This window comes from Rhinichthys klamathensis, unplaced genomic scaffold (assembly GCF_029890125.1).
Source record: "Rhinichthys klamathensis goyatoka isolate OS25496 unplaced genomic scaffold, OSU_Roscu_1.1 h1tg000046l_1, whole genome shotgun sequence".
NCBI lineage: Eukaryota > Metazoa > Chordata > Actinopteri > Cypriniformes > Leuciscidae > Rhinichthys > Rhinichthys klamathensis.
Genome location: NW_026606593.1, coordinates 1,757,747 through 1,773,154, shown reverse-complemented (window position 1 = coordinate 1,773,154; position 15,408 = coordinate 1,757,747). Strand labels below are relative to the sequence as shown.

The following is a 15,408-nucleotide window of genomic DNA, read 5'->3' as shown; positions in this document are numbered from 1 at the left end:
TACTCTTTGTGCATATTAAAATGATAAAACTGTTACACAACTTCACAACTAGTAGACATACTGTAGCCTGAGTATTTTCTTCCTAACAAAAGTAAACAGTTTAACAAGTGCTCTCTCAATATAATACTGAACAATTTACCAAAAAAAAATATAATACTAAAATATAATATTTTGGGGGTTTATTTTTATAACCTATAGCGAACGTCATCATCAGAGATTATTTAAGCCAAATTCTAGACATGTTTGCCGCACGTGTTTACAACCGGTCAAACAAAGATGTTTTCTGTGAATGTTCCCTGCAGGTTATTTTCGGGTTTATTTTATAACCTAAACAGAACGTTACCTGACGGTAATTTTTTAGATTTTATTTGTATAACCATGTAAATTAATTAACGTTGCAGATATGTGTCATTTATTTATAAACAAACTATATAATGCTCGGACACCCTCGGTCTCTCTTGCGCAACTGTTGAGCGCGCTCTCGGACACATTCGGGGCCCTATCTTGCACTCGGCTCAAATGACTTTGTACACTGACGCATGTATCATTCCTATTTTGCACCCGCGCAAAGCGGACTTTTCCATCCACAGACGCACGTCGGTTAACTAAGAAATACACCTGCGCTCCCCGGGGCGGTTCAGCGCAAAGAGGAGGCGTGTTCCGGCGCAAACTTTCCCTCATGCTATTTTGCTGTTCTATAAAACAATTGCGCCACTGACCAGAAAAAAACTAGTCTAAAGTCAGTGGCACGTTGCGCGTTGTTCATTATGCTATTTTAAGGGCGCATGCTTGGCCATAATCAATGTAGCGTGTGCACAACGCGCATACACGTTGATTCTCTCATCTAAGCAGCAGTTTTCATTTTTGCAAATCATACATTATTACGATAGATAGATAGATAGATAGATAGATAGATAGATAGATAGATAGATAGATAGATAGATAGATAGATAGATAGATAGACAATTTATTATAAAAGCATGTAGCTTACACATTTACCCAAATCATCATACGCCTGTTTAACAGAAGTTAATTTGGGTGGGTTTCTCCATCCCCAATGTCACTTCTCTGTGTTTTACGGCCCTGACGAGAACGTTGCTCTCCTCGGCTGTGAACCGCTCCTGGCGCGCGCCTGGAGCAATTCCGCCGTTATAATAGGAATCCGCTTTAGAACAAGCGCGCCTGCTCTTAAAGGGAATGTGAGATGACGCTCTGATTGGTTTATTTCACGTTACGCCCAAACCACACCTATGAATAATGAAGCTACTTCAGACCAACCCCTTTTAGATTTGCGCCAGGCGCAAGAGGCATTTATCCCGCCGGGAAAATAGCAACAGCGCCGGGATCCGCCCACAAAGTTACTTGCGCTTTACGCTTTGACACTTGCGTTTCAGATCGTTAAAATAGGGCCCTCGGTCTCTCTCGCGCATTGAGCGCGCTCGCGCCAACCGCTTCGCTTTTGTCCACTCCGGCTGGTAGCAATACACCCAACAAGTATAACCCTCTCATTACATTGTGACACCTGACACTGCACAACAGTAGCCATACAGGAGTCACTCAACTGCTTGGTTTTGTTTTACCTCTTCCTTTTCTTCTTCCTTTATTAGGTAAAATCCCTGTTACCCCATAAGGGTCACGGTTACCATATAAGGATTGACGCACCACGCCTGACGAATGTTAGCCTAGAGAACTCCCTGCATCATTCGAATCAAAATTTGAAAGGTAAATTGGTCTAAACCTAGAACAATTTAGAAGAGAATAAAACAAACAAATCAAATTTAGTCACAAAGTTGATCAATCACCGTTTTAAAACAAACTAGAATAATGGTCCTAGAATTGAACTAAACTTTTTTCACATGATTGACTACATTGAGAGAGTGAACCTGTTTTAGGCCAAGATAATCTAATGCCCTGCACCAGTAAAGTGACCAGTCATGGAGGTGGTTGCCGTGTTGTTTGCTGTGTGTGTTTGCTTCTTCTGTTTCTCCAGCGTTCAATGATGTCTTCTTCTCAACCCATCATCGATCGAAGGGGGGAATATGTAGAGACTTTAAGGATGAACCAAACACAAATTAATCTTTCTAATCTCTCATGGGATTCATTCAAATGTGATTCAGTATTTCGGATCTGAACACCACATTCCAAAGCCAAAAGACGGCTCCAAATTGTCTAGAAAACCCCCCAGAGATAAGCCTAAACAGGAAGAACGTTGTCACTGTTTCATCTTAAGCAAGACAAAGCTGCTCAGAAATGGTGAAACGAGGCCTGACCACCAAGGGGCCTGACCACCTTTGACCTCCCTCAGCATCACCACTGCTGAGCAGGACAGCGATGTAAAACAGACCACGCTTTCATGGAACGTGAGAGACTTACACAGACTTTACATATCAAACCCATTAAAACTCACGCAGAACAATGCTCAGTGGACTTATAATCAAACATCATAATTCTTGTTGTTCCTACAATTCATGTTCGTATTATGCTTAGATCACATATAAATCATGTAATTGTGATATAACTGTGTGTATGGATGAAAGAGTATCGTGCTTCCAATCAAAAGAATCGTATGCCCTTAATTCAAAAGGTGGCTTGTTTGAAATCTGTGTAAAATGTTTTGTATGATTATAATAATCTATAATGTTTAAACTGGGGTCTCTTGTTCTCTGCTAAGTGCTGAAACCCAAGCAGATCCCAGATAACGATAAGTAGGAACTCGATCCACCTCCTAAAATGATGCCATTGTCTCATTGGTCAGAATTCTCCAAAAGAGGTTGGACTAACTTTTAAGTTAAAGAAGAAGAAAAGAGTTAGGAGTTCGGTTCAGAGAGCAGTTCGGGGTTGCTGTTCGGTTTTGAGTTCGGTTCGGTGTTTAATTAAGTTTGCGCCTCTCTCTAGCAACAGCAAGAGAGTGTTCCTGTTCGTGCTTCTCTCTGAAAACAACAAAGAGCGTGTTCGCACGCTTCAACATCGACCAGACCAAATTAGACCAGCAGACAAATAACCCATCGAGATCGGGGTTAAAACAGCTCATTCAAGCCATCTAACTCGTCTTACTTTCATTTCTTCCTTTATTTTCTTTTTTCGTAAAAGTCTCGGTTCAAAGTTAAGTTGCTGCGAAGTTCGTTTAAACGTCTCTCCTGCAACGCGCTTCGAACTGTAAAGACTCTTATTCGCCTGCCAATCACACGTGACCGGCAGTTCGGAAACTTCCATCCAGGCACTTCAAAGACAACCAGCCACACGGACCCGGCCGGGAAACCCCCTTTCGACGAAGCACCGCAAAAAGGGAATTCCCTAAGCAACGCAAAGACAAGCAAGTACTCCAGACTCTAACTGAACTGGTGCGTTAATGTAAATTGAATAACCTGTCTAAGAAACGAAGGTTTAAATTAATGTTTGGTGGTTCGTTCAGGTCATGTCTTACAAAGTGCATCTCACTCTGAAAACTCACTCTTTCTCTCTCTTCCTCTGCGCCTTGTATGAATGTGTGTGTGTGATTGTGTTTAGACCTTAGTTGTATGTGTTTAGAATAGTTAATAAAGTCGTCAATATATTTGAAAAGATATTTGCCTTGTGTTGTGCTTGCACATTTAATGTCTTGTACTGTCGATCTAAAGTTACCTTGCTAATACATAGTGTTTCACTATAGATTGGATATTTATATCTGTTGCCAAGGTTATAATTACGGCCCGTTCAAATGAACTCTAAACGAGTCATTTGCTCGGTTCCATAGTGATTCGGTCAAGATTCATTGCAAATCGATGAATCATTCCTTTTGAGCTAAATTGGCCTTCCGGCCCCCCTTAAATACATTTTATGTATATTATTATTGTGTGATTCGTTACAAGCACGTTCAAATAAATCATTCCAATCAACTCGTCACCAAACTATTACATGTCTACCCTATCAGCACGAGAGGAAGCATATATAAATATCCACTGTCAACTCACCTAACATTCCTTGACAGTTTCAGCATTTGGTCCCGCCCTTTTGCCACAATGTCAGAGATCGAACTCTACCCTTCCGATGACGACTCCTTCATCAGCCAGGCTCCATCTCAGCTCCCTATCACCGCTACGAGTTCCCAGGCTCAACAGGATACCGCTCCCGAACCTCCAGCTTCACGGCGCGGCCGCCGGCCTAGCCGAGCCGCCTCTCGTACCCCGAGGCGCCGTGGTTTGCCCTCACCTCCATCATCAAGACCTCCACCATCTCCAGCTTCCTCCTACACCTCAGCACAACCCAATATTCCGGCAATCGAGAAATGGACAGTGCTGGGGCTGAGAAAAGCGCTAATCAGCGCTGACGTTCATTTTTCTAGGAGGATGAACAAATCGCAACTGTACAACTTGTTTGTTTCTCTCCAGGCAGCTTTCCCTTCTCCGAAATCCACTCCACCTTCAAAAACAGCAAAAAAGGCAAGTAACAAAACATCAAACTCACGTTTTCAGAAAACTCCTTCTCCCGACGACGCAGGGCCCAGTTCTACGCGAGCGCCAGGCCTTCAGCTAGCCGGCAGATTCCGCCGCCGCCAGGCCCCACTCCTCTCTCCGCTCTGCTGAGCCACAGACCGTGGCGTTTTCCAGCACCGCACCTCACGCTACTTTGCCAGTTTCATGCGAAACAGGCCGCTCTTTAAACGTGAGTATGCCAACGCTTCAAGCCCAACCACCCCACCATCCTCCCGTAACTTTTTCCAACCCTTTTTCCTGTCCCTGGCCTGCAGTCCCACCGTCAGTCTCTAGCGCGAGGTTGCCTCAGCTAGAGCCGCAGGCCCACTCACACTTCCTACCTCTCCAGCTCTCTTCTTTCCCAACTTTTCCAGCTCCCCCCCAAGCTTTAGGGACCGACCCAAGTGTGAGGTTGCCTCCACAAACGGCTTCGGTCCCGGGCTTTTTCCCTCCTAATACTTTTCCCCAAAACCATTCTTCTTCCACCCTATTTTCCGCAACGCCGATGCCCATCCCACCGAACGCTACAGCTATGGAACCGCCCCTCGTGACCAACAACATCAGAGCCCAGATACTCACAGGTGCGGATATTGATTTATTCTCTCTTCTATCTATCCTCCCTTCCTCTGTTTCAAATAGGCAAATCGATTGCGGCGATTTTGCAGTCACCTTGAAAAACCCAGTTCACAATTCATCCCGCATCCTGTCATTTTCCGAATTCGCAATTGCTTTCAGCCGGTGTAGCGAAATCATTTGCGCCGCACTCCCCCACAGAAGACGAGAACTGAACGACTATCTCGCGATAATTGCAGAGCTCGCGTTGTCATATGGAGGAACACATTTTTACACTTACCACAAATTGTTCTCAGCAAAATGTGCCGTCCGTGTAGCTCAGTGGAACCAGTGCCCTTACTGGGGAGCCCTTGACACAGAGCTACACAACAGAGTGTTCTTAGGCTGCCGCAACATATCCTGCGCAGTTTGCAGATCTGTCTCTCATTCCACCACAGCTTGTCCTTTGATTAACCCCGAAAATCCTCCCCGCCCAGATTCATCAGCTGGAAAATCAACCAGTTATGTCCCGCGACCAGCAAACTTTAATCCCAACGACTCAGCTACGGATTCCCAAAGAAGAAAAATCTCATTCCCATCCAACAACCAAGCCTGCAATAATTTCAATGCGGGGCGTTGCCTAAGGCAACGCTGCCGTTTTTTACATTTTGCAGCTACTGTGGCGGCGCGCACGCGCGCACTATATGCCCTGTCAAAAGGTCCGTAAATAAAGATTAAAAAAACTACTTATCGACTCCTGTGAATTTTTCCCGTCTGTCTTCTGAATTATCCCACCACCCTAACACTGATTTTAAGGACTATTTACTGTCTGGTCTCGAGCATGGCTTTAATCCGGGCGTCGAAAGCCTCCCCACACAGAGTATCATATGTGATAATCTCCAATCTGCTTTCGCCGAACCTGACACAGTCGACACCCTGATTAAAAAAGAAATCGAATCGGGCTTTATGATTGGTCCTTTTGACATTCCTCCTTTTGAACATTTCCGTATCAGCCCAATTGGAGTGGCCACCAGGAAATTTTCAGGCAAAAAACGCCTTATAATCGATCTTTCAGCCCCCCATAATTCTCCGTTTCCAAGCATTAACAGCCTCATCTCGCTCGAACAATTTTCTCTTCATTACCACACCATTGATCAAGCCATAACATTGATTAAAGACGCAGGTTACGGCGCTTGGCTTGCTAAAGTTGACATCACCTCTGCCTTTAAAGTGATGCCCATCCACCCGGATTCGTGGCATTTGTTCGGCGTACGATGGCAAGGAAAATTTTATTTTTCTGTCCGTTTAACTTTCGGCTGCAAAAGTAGCCCCAAAATTTTCGACATGCTATCAGAGGCTATTTGTTGGATTCTTTCCAATAACTACTCGATACCCTACCTAATCCACTTGCTAGACGATTTCCTGATCATCTCTCCGCCTGAATCCATCCCAGCCGCACATCTTCTCACAGTCCAAAAAGTCTTCAGCGAGCTCGGGATTCCAATCGCCCAAGAAAAAACCATGGGTCCAGCCACATCCATCGAATTCCTGGGCATTAAATTGGACACAATCAACTTCCAGGCCTCACTACCCAAGGAAAAAATCGACAGGATTATTCTGGTCGCATCCACCCTTCTAGAAAATCCAAATTGCTCTAAACGAGAGCTTCTATCTCTGCTCGACCATTTAAACTTTGCGATGCGCATTATCCCACAAGGTCGCCCTTTCATCTCACATCTCCTCTTCCTTGCATCATCAGTTCACGAGCTAGAGGACCAAATCTCCCTAACTACTTCATGTAGCAACGAGCTCAGTTTATGGATAACATTCCTTAAACAATGGAACGGCCTGTCTTTTTTCTATAATAATCTGATTTCTCTCCCTACGGATATCCAACTGTTCACAGATGCAGCTCCTTCCGTTGGTTTCGGAGGTTTCTACCAAGGTCGTTGGTTCGCGTCTACATGGCCAGCCCAGTTCAACCAGCCTTTTCCCAGTTTTTCTCTGCTCAACATCACTTCATTTATATCCTATCTGGACAGCACCAAGAACCTCAAAGCCCGCTCCATCAAGGGCTATCTAAGCGGAATCCAATTCTTCCACAAACTCCTTTTTGGTTCACCCTCCGCAGACATAGCAAATTCCCAGACATCAATGCTTATCAAAGGCATCCAAAAAACCCAACCAACCCGTCCAGATGCCAGACAACCAATAACCTTGGACATACTCACCAAATGTATCTCTACCCTCCGCCGAGGCTACCACTCCACCAACACCGCCCGCACACTGGATGCCATGTTCATATTGGCTTTCTTCGGTTTCCTCAGATGCTCAGAACTCACCATCACTTCCAACTTCAACCCTAAAGTCCATCCCACAATCTCAGATCTTTCAGTATTAGACAACAAAACCATTTCTTACTTCATCAAACAAAGCAAGACAGACCAAATGAAAAAAGGCCACTTCATATACATCTTCAATCTCCAATCACCAATCCAACCATACCAAACTCTCTTCGCGTACTCACAATTCAGAAACTCTCAGACCAAGTCCCCTTCCGACCCACTCTTCACCGACGAATTCAATCGCCCCGTTACACGTTTCTGGTTCCAAAAACATCTCAAATCCATCTTACTCCAAGCAAACATCCCAGCAAATAATTTTTCCAGCCATTCATTCCGCATAGGTGCAGCAACCACAGCTGCCCAAAAAGCCCTTTCCCAGCAGCAAATCCAAGAGCTCGGCCGCTGGTCGTCGGAGGCCTTTAAGAGTTACATCCGTTCTAACCACCTCCATACCAAAGAAGCCCAACGATCCCTACTCAGCTAAACGTCCTCTCAACCTACCATAGGATCCCAGGAAGCAAGCCAAAGGCAAGTCCATCTATCGTTGCAGCAGCACCCTCTACTCCGCCCGCAGGAACTCCATTAACTCGATCAAAGTCTGATCCACTGCCGCAGCAGTGTCATCTACCCCGCTCCCGCAGGAGCTCCATTACTCCATCCAACTTGCTCCACTGCCTCAGCAGTGTCATCTACTCCGCTCCCGCAGGAGCCCCATTATTTCAAGCAAGTCTGGTCCACTGCCGCAGCAGTGTCGTGCACTCCGCTCCCGCAGGAGCTCTGTTACTCCATCCAGCTTGCTCCACTGCCGCAGCAGTGCCATCTACTCCGCTCCCGCAGGAGCTCCATTAACTTAAAGCAAGTCTGGTCCACTGCCGCAGCAGTGTCGTGCACTCCGCTCCCGCAGGAGCTCTGTTACTCCATCCAGCTTGCTCCACTGCCGCAGCAGTACCATCTACTTCGCTCCCGCAGGAGCTCCACCAACCTAAAGCAAGTCTGGTCCACTGCCGCAGCAGTGTCGTACACTCCGCTCCCGCAGGAGCTCCGTTACTCCATCCAACTTGCTTCACTGCCGCAGCAGTGTCATCTACTCCGCTCCCGCAGGAGCTCCAGTTACCTAAAGCAAGGTTGGTCCACTACCGCAGCAGTGTCGTGCACTCCGCTCCCGCAGGAGCTCTGTTACTCCATCCAGCTTGCTCCACTGCCGCAGCAGTGCCATCTACTCCGCTCCCGCAGGAGCTCCATTAACTTAAAGCAAGTCTGGTCCACTGCCTCAGCAGTGTCGTGCACTCCTCTCCCGCAGGAGTTCCGTTTACCAAAGAAGTCTGATCCACTGCCGCAGCGGTGTCTTCTCCTTCTTTTCCATCCACCTTATTTCCACCGTATCAGCCATACCATCCTCCTCCGTCCCTGCACCATTTACAACCTTCCACCCAAGAGGCACACCCATCCAACTCCAAGTCAACCTACTCCCGTCCTACGTTAAAAGAAACCTCCCAGCAACCACCTCTTCCCGCAGCTGATATCTTAAGCTTTACATTTCACAAGTTTTTGGGGGGTCATCAGCATCATTCTGGCGGCTGTCCTGCATTTTATTTCACAGTTTTTGGGGGAGTACTATGGGTTCGGGCCGCATACCGAGCCCGGAGCCCTCTCCTCGGACAGCACGCCAAATATGCATTTATTCTATCTGACTTATTTGGAAGTGTGAACTCGTGAAATGATGTTTTATAAACAAGGTTCGGGAGGAGCACGTTCAAATAAATCATTCCAATCAACTCGTCACCAAACTATTACATGTCTACCCTATCAGCACGAGAGGAAGCATATATAAATATCCAATGTCAACTCACCTAACATTCCTTGACAGTTTCAGCATCCCTCCACCACCCCGACTCCTCACTCCTGGCTCATTCTTCCACAGTCAGGAACGGGGGAGTACTATGGGTTCGGGCTGCATACCGAGCCCGGAGCCCTCTCCTCGGACAGCACGCCAAATATGCATTTATTCTATCTGACTTATTTGTAAGTGTGAACTCGTGAACCCACATGATGAGAGATGTTGATGTATTGGCTTAAAATATGCTGATTTTATTCTGTGTGTGGATGGAGCTTAACCAGCATCAGTTTAAATATTTATTTGTTGGTCTTTTTTGCCTTTTATTATAATAAGACAAAATGTGGACAGGAAGCCAAGTGGAAGAGAGAGGGGGACTGGATCAAGAAAACTCCACTAGCCGGTACTTAAACTCGGGTGAGTCGAAGTGCAATGACACTAAATGACTGTGCACTGCCCACGAGGCTATCGGCGCTGACTAGCCAGACTCAGTTTTGTAAATTTTAGAACCTCATTGTGTGAGAAACATGGGGGGAACAGAATCCGGCGGCAAACAATCCAGCTGTCAGAGTCCGTCCCCACACTCCCATCATGAGAGATGTTTATGTAGTGACTTAAAAGATGCTGATTCTATTTTGTGTGTGGATGGAGCTTAACCAGCATTGGTTTCAATGTTTGTTTGTTTTTTTGGCAGTTTTGCATTTGCAAAAGACCACCCATTGCCCTCCTCTTCAACTCCCATAACCACTTCCTGCAACCACAAACAAACACCTTAATTTGGCATGCCCCAAATGAAATGACTTCAAGGTGACAGGTGACACTGCCCAGGGCACCTGCTGCCTCGACACCTGCTGCATAAGCCCAGGGACCTGAAGCTAGCAACTGTCTACACCATCCGCCATGGCACAAAAACCACTAAAGGATGCAAGAGCAACCAGGTAGCCACCACGGCCTTCTAGCCTTGAGTGGTGAGTGCGTGTCTGATCGTTCAGCACCTTTGACGTTGCTCGCTGTTGTCTAGGATGGACAACAATTTTCAAAAGGAGGGATATATGTAGCATCTGAACCAATTAGACACAGAGTTCTGTTAGAGTTCTGTGAACGACGCCTGAACTGCAACTAACACCCAGGTAGAACCAGGCCTCTGATTACCATAGCAGCAAAGGTTTTGTAATAATTGTGGCCAACATGTACTAGTGAAATTTTATTTCATAATGTGAGTTTCACCCCACTTTCAATTGTTTTACGTCAATGAAAGGTTAGAATTTTTTTTATTTTTAAATGAAAGATCAAAGGGATAAACAATGTAGGAATATTTTTTTTACAGCCGCCTTTGCTCATTTTACCAACGGTGCCAATATTAATGGACGGCACTGTAGACCCCTTGTTAACAAGATGCTTTGAAATAAGAAACTGATAGTTCTGTTCAGATGGTTAAATTACTCTTTTCATAGCTCTGGGGCCAAGAGGAATATCCTTTCTGAGAGTTGATAAACAATCAATACTGGACAAACTGATTAATTGATTGTAATATTAATGCAGCTACATCAAGTTAATTCTATTAACTGGTCCAAATATTTATAATAAATTGTAACAATTTAAATTCATTATTCATATTTCCCTTTTGAGGTAATTTGCTACATTAGTCTTGATACTTTTCCGGTTTAAGCCTGTGTTAAGGCTGTTTCATACAGATATCAAAACATAATTTTTTCATTGCAACTTATACATATACAGATAACGGCTATGCTGCACACCCCTTTTACAGATTCATCATTTTCAAGCTACAGTGAGCAGAAAAGCTAGTCACTTTTTTATTCTTATAACCTTGAGTTGGAGCTAAAAATAGAAAATGAGGAATATTTGAAAAAGTAGACTCCTTTGAAAGCCACATAAAAATGAAAATGAATGTCCTGGAGAAGCTGGCAGAGTCAATTTGTCACTTCCTGGCTTACTTCATTTTTTCACAGCTTTACGTTATTATGATTTTGGGGGGAAAGTAGATTTAGCCTTGATTAGTAAACATCACTGCTTGACTGAAACAGGTTCTGAAAAAATGTAACTGTGTGAAGGCATAAATTAAGTTTGTCATTTCTGGCTGAAGTACTTGGTCAACAAGAGAAGCAAAAATGGGCACAGGAGGGGGGCAACACCCCCCCCCCAAAAAAAAAGGTCTTCTTCCTGACCACCCAACGAGAGTAAATGAAGATGCCTTGGAGAAAAAAAAGAGAGAGAGTCCCCATAGAAGAAGAGGTAAAGTACAACTTAAATACAGTATAATTGTGCAATATGGGCTAAAAAGTGTAGGAATAAAGGTTTGGAGTGCTATCCATGGGTAAAGTTTATTCTAATATTGAGAATAAGCTTTCAGAATATTGAAAAGAGCACGCCAAGCAATTTCGAGATAATGGCTTGATAGCAGACTTGGCAGTTCATATCTCCCCAGAACGAAACTCCCCAGAGAAAAAACTAAATGGGCAAAGGGACCATGGACACGGGATGACCCTAAAAGCATAAAAATGCAGCCTCACGCAAAGGACTGCCTAGGAACAGAGGGTGCAAGGCACGTCTACCGTAGCACAAATAGCCAGGTATGGACGTTAAAGTTTATATAACATCTCAACATCGCCAGACAATACAGATTAGTAAGAAGGAGAAATGTGTGAATTACCATTGTAGCACTGTAAGCGATCAGGCTTGTATAGTTTATGAGCTTAGCTTAAACTGAGCGGAGAGTTCAACACGCCAGCATTGAAGCAGTCAATAGCAGTACACTAAAGTGCTTAGCACTTGCTTGGTGCTTAGCGCAGGGAGCATCTCCCATGTACAATGAAAGTATCACCCACACCCTTTCATGCTGGAGGCAAGGCCGACGCACCAAATAAACGCGGGGACAGAGCGTGCAGCGATGCAAAAAAGGGCAGAGAACCCTGCTGCACTTTGAAGGGAAGACCTGGAAATGTCTTTAAATAGGATATCCGTGTTGAACAAGAATTTCATGCCGACTGTCACAACGATAGAGCAGATGAGCGGGTCTTCCCATGACGACAGCGGTGAAGCATGTAGCTTCACACAGGATTACCCCATACCAAGTGTATGAAGGGGGCGGGCTGTGAAATCCCTTGAATAGATGGTTTGTGGCTCGTGTCACTTCGGGCAGTGCAGTTCATGATAGAATAATACACATGAAGCTAAATCATCCAATGTGAGTGGCCGCTACTTAAAGGTGCACTATGCAGGAATTCCGTTTTGTCAAACAGCGACACCTAGAGTTGCTGTGGAGTACTTGTACTGTCGTAAATAGCACTCACGCAAAGATGGCTCTGCACTCATGGCCTGATCCCCTCCCCCTGAACACCAGTACCTGTTCAGTAGGATGGAAGCTGTAACGAGTTGAAATAAGGTGTGCCCCCTTTAAGAGCTGCGCGCACCCTGTTTAACTGTCGGCAGTCTGTATTGTATGTGCGCCTCGAACACCACATGTATACGGCGCCGGGTTATTTCTGCTTGATGCTTATTTTATCAGATCTTTTTTGCCGTAAAGCAAAACCTGATATCACGCGACACTTCCTGATGCTGCGGCCGGCGACTCGCTGGCTCAAAGTTGCAAGTGTGTTTTTTCCGCTCACATGCGATAGGGGGGTGCGAAGCGACCACCATTCAACCCGAAAAGAGTAATATAACCATTCCAATGACTCCGAAGCTGTTCGGTTGAGGTAAAAAACCTGCATAGTTAACCTTTAAGCTATGCTCAAGAGCAAATCATGTCCAGGGTCCCCAAACCTGCAAATACGAACAAGGGTCTACGGCAAAAGAATTTGATGAGCTTGCTGTCACGGGTGTGGTGCAGGTTGAAGGAGAGGCAGAGTCAAAAGGCTCCAATTTAAACATTTACTGATAATTCCAGACACAGGTACAGGTACAGGTACAGGTACAGGGATGACAGGCAGAAGGTTAACTCACACAAAACACAGATGTAACATTAACAAGAACCAACAAAGACTAACTGGGCAGAAGGAACTTAAATACAGAGACTAATGAACAATGACGAGGTGAGGACAGGTGACACGGATGATGAAGACGATGAACAGGTGGGTAATAGAGGGAGTGAGTTCAGGTGTGGAGACAAGGAAGATTCTGGGAAGTGTAGTGAAGATGAAGACAAAATGGTGCAGACGATGACTGTGACACTTGCTTTATATATTTGGGGTTTAAGCGGATGTAAGAATGGAAAGCATAAGACGACCATTAACCTAGTGACTTGATTTTGAGACTTGACCTTTCTGTACCAATGCGAAATGAATGACAGAAGAAACGTTTCGGGGGGATGCCAGACTTACTGAGGGCCGATCAGAGAAGTTTTTGGAACCAGTGCCGGCTAGTATTGGGGTCAAATTTTGAAAAGCCTGTGAATTCTGAGCAACGCAGGAATCCTAAAAAAGTGAGGATGAATATAGCATTCAAAGCTATTGCTGTATTGGTGGAGTGGTAACCTGAGAACTGGGTAGTTCTACCAGAAAGACTCGGGAAGGCGAGATGATATCACAATGACTTTTATTAATTAGTAGACCAGAAAATGAAAACAGAAATATTGGATGGTAAAGTTCTTTGGTGCAGGCCCCGTCCGTAGTTCACATTCAGAGAGTAACAGACTCTGCATATCCTGCCTGAAGATGAAGGCGGGGCGCAGCCAACCCCAGGGGAGGAATGGACAGGGACCAACCTGGTGGTGGTGGGGAGGATGGAGGTGAATGTTTGCGTCATCATCTGCGAACTCAAACATGTGTAAGTAACAATCTTTTATACTCCAAGTATTAAATGATGATTGGATAGACCAGAAAGTAATGAGTGACGTAACATTGAGTCTTCCTGGCGGAACTTTACGCTGGAGCTTTCATTTACGCATTTGTTTAGGATGTTTAGAGTTAGAAGCTGTCTATAATTTGTGTGGGCTGGCTGGATTTTTTTTGGAAACCTTTGATTTGGAGATTGATTTGGGGATTGTTCATTCCTGGGCATGAGTTGCCGTAAATTAACTTATAAAATACACTGAACAAAATTATAAACGCAACACTTTTGTTTTTGCCCCCATTTTTCATGAGCTGAACTCAAAGATCTAAGACTTTTTCCATGTACACAAAAGGCCTATTTCTCTCAAATATTGTTCAAAAATCTGTCTAAATCTGTGTTAGTGAGCACTTCTCATTTGCCAAGATAATCCATCCACCTCACAGGTGTGGCATATCAAGATGCTGATTAGACAGCATGATTATTGCACAGGTGTGCCTTAGGCTGGCCACAATAAAAGGCCACTCTAAAATGTGCCGTTTTATCACACAGCACAATGCCACAGATGTCGCAAGTTTTGAGGGAGTGTGCAATTGGCATGCTGACTGCAGGAATGTCCACCAAAGCTGTTTCCCATGAATTGAATGTTCATTTCTCTACCATAAGCCGTCTCCAAAGGCATTTCAGAGAATTTGGCAGTACATCCAACAGGCCCCACAACCGCAGACCACATGTAACCACATCAGCCCAGGACCTCCACATCCAGCATCTTCACCTCCAAGATCGTCTAAGACCAGTCACCCGGACAGCTGCTGCAACAATCAGTTTGCATAACCAAACAATTTCTGCACAAATTGTCAGAAACCGTTTCAGGCAAGCTCATCTGCATGCTCGTCATCCTCATCGGGGTCTCGACCTTGAGTGGGCAAATGCTCACATTCGATGGTGTCTGGCATTTGGGAGAGGTGTTCTCTTCACGGATGAATCCCGGTTTAACTACACAGGGCAGGTGGCAGATAGCGTGTATGGCGTCGTGTGGGTGAGTGGTTTGCTGATGTCAACGTTGTGAAACGAGTGGCCCATGGTGGCGGTGGGGTTATGGTATGGGCAGGCGTATGTTATGGCATATGTTATGTTATGGTGCAGTTTATTGATGGCATTTTGAATGCACAGAGATAACGTGACGAGATCCTGAGGCCCATTATTGTGCCATTTATCCACGACCATCACCTCATGTTGCAGCATGATAATGCACGGCCCCATGTTGCAAGGATCTGTACACAATTCCTGGAAGCTGAAAACATCCCAGTTCTTGCATGGCCAGCATACTCACCAGACATGTCACCCATTGAGCATGTTTGGGATGCTCTGGATCGGCGTATACGACAGCGTGTTCCAGTTCCTGCCAATATCCAGCAACTTCGCACAGCCATTGAAG

General features: G+C 45.1%; 1 protein-coding gene across 1 annotated transcript; it reads left to right on the top strand.

Moving 5' to 3' along the window:
• Positions 1-6,347: 6,347 nt before the first annotated feature.
• On the top strand, positions 6,348-7,832 carry LOC130082429 (uncharacterized). The gene has a single exon (XM_056247281.1). It carries the CDS (start codon positions 6,348-6,350, stop codon positions 7,830-7,832), a length of 1,485 nt encoding a protein of 494 aa, XP_056103256.1.
• The last annotated feature ends 7,576 nt before the right edge of the window (positions 7,833-15,408 follow it).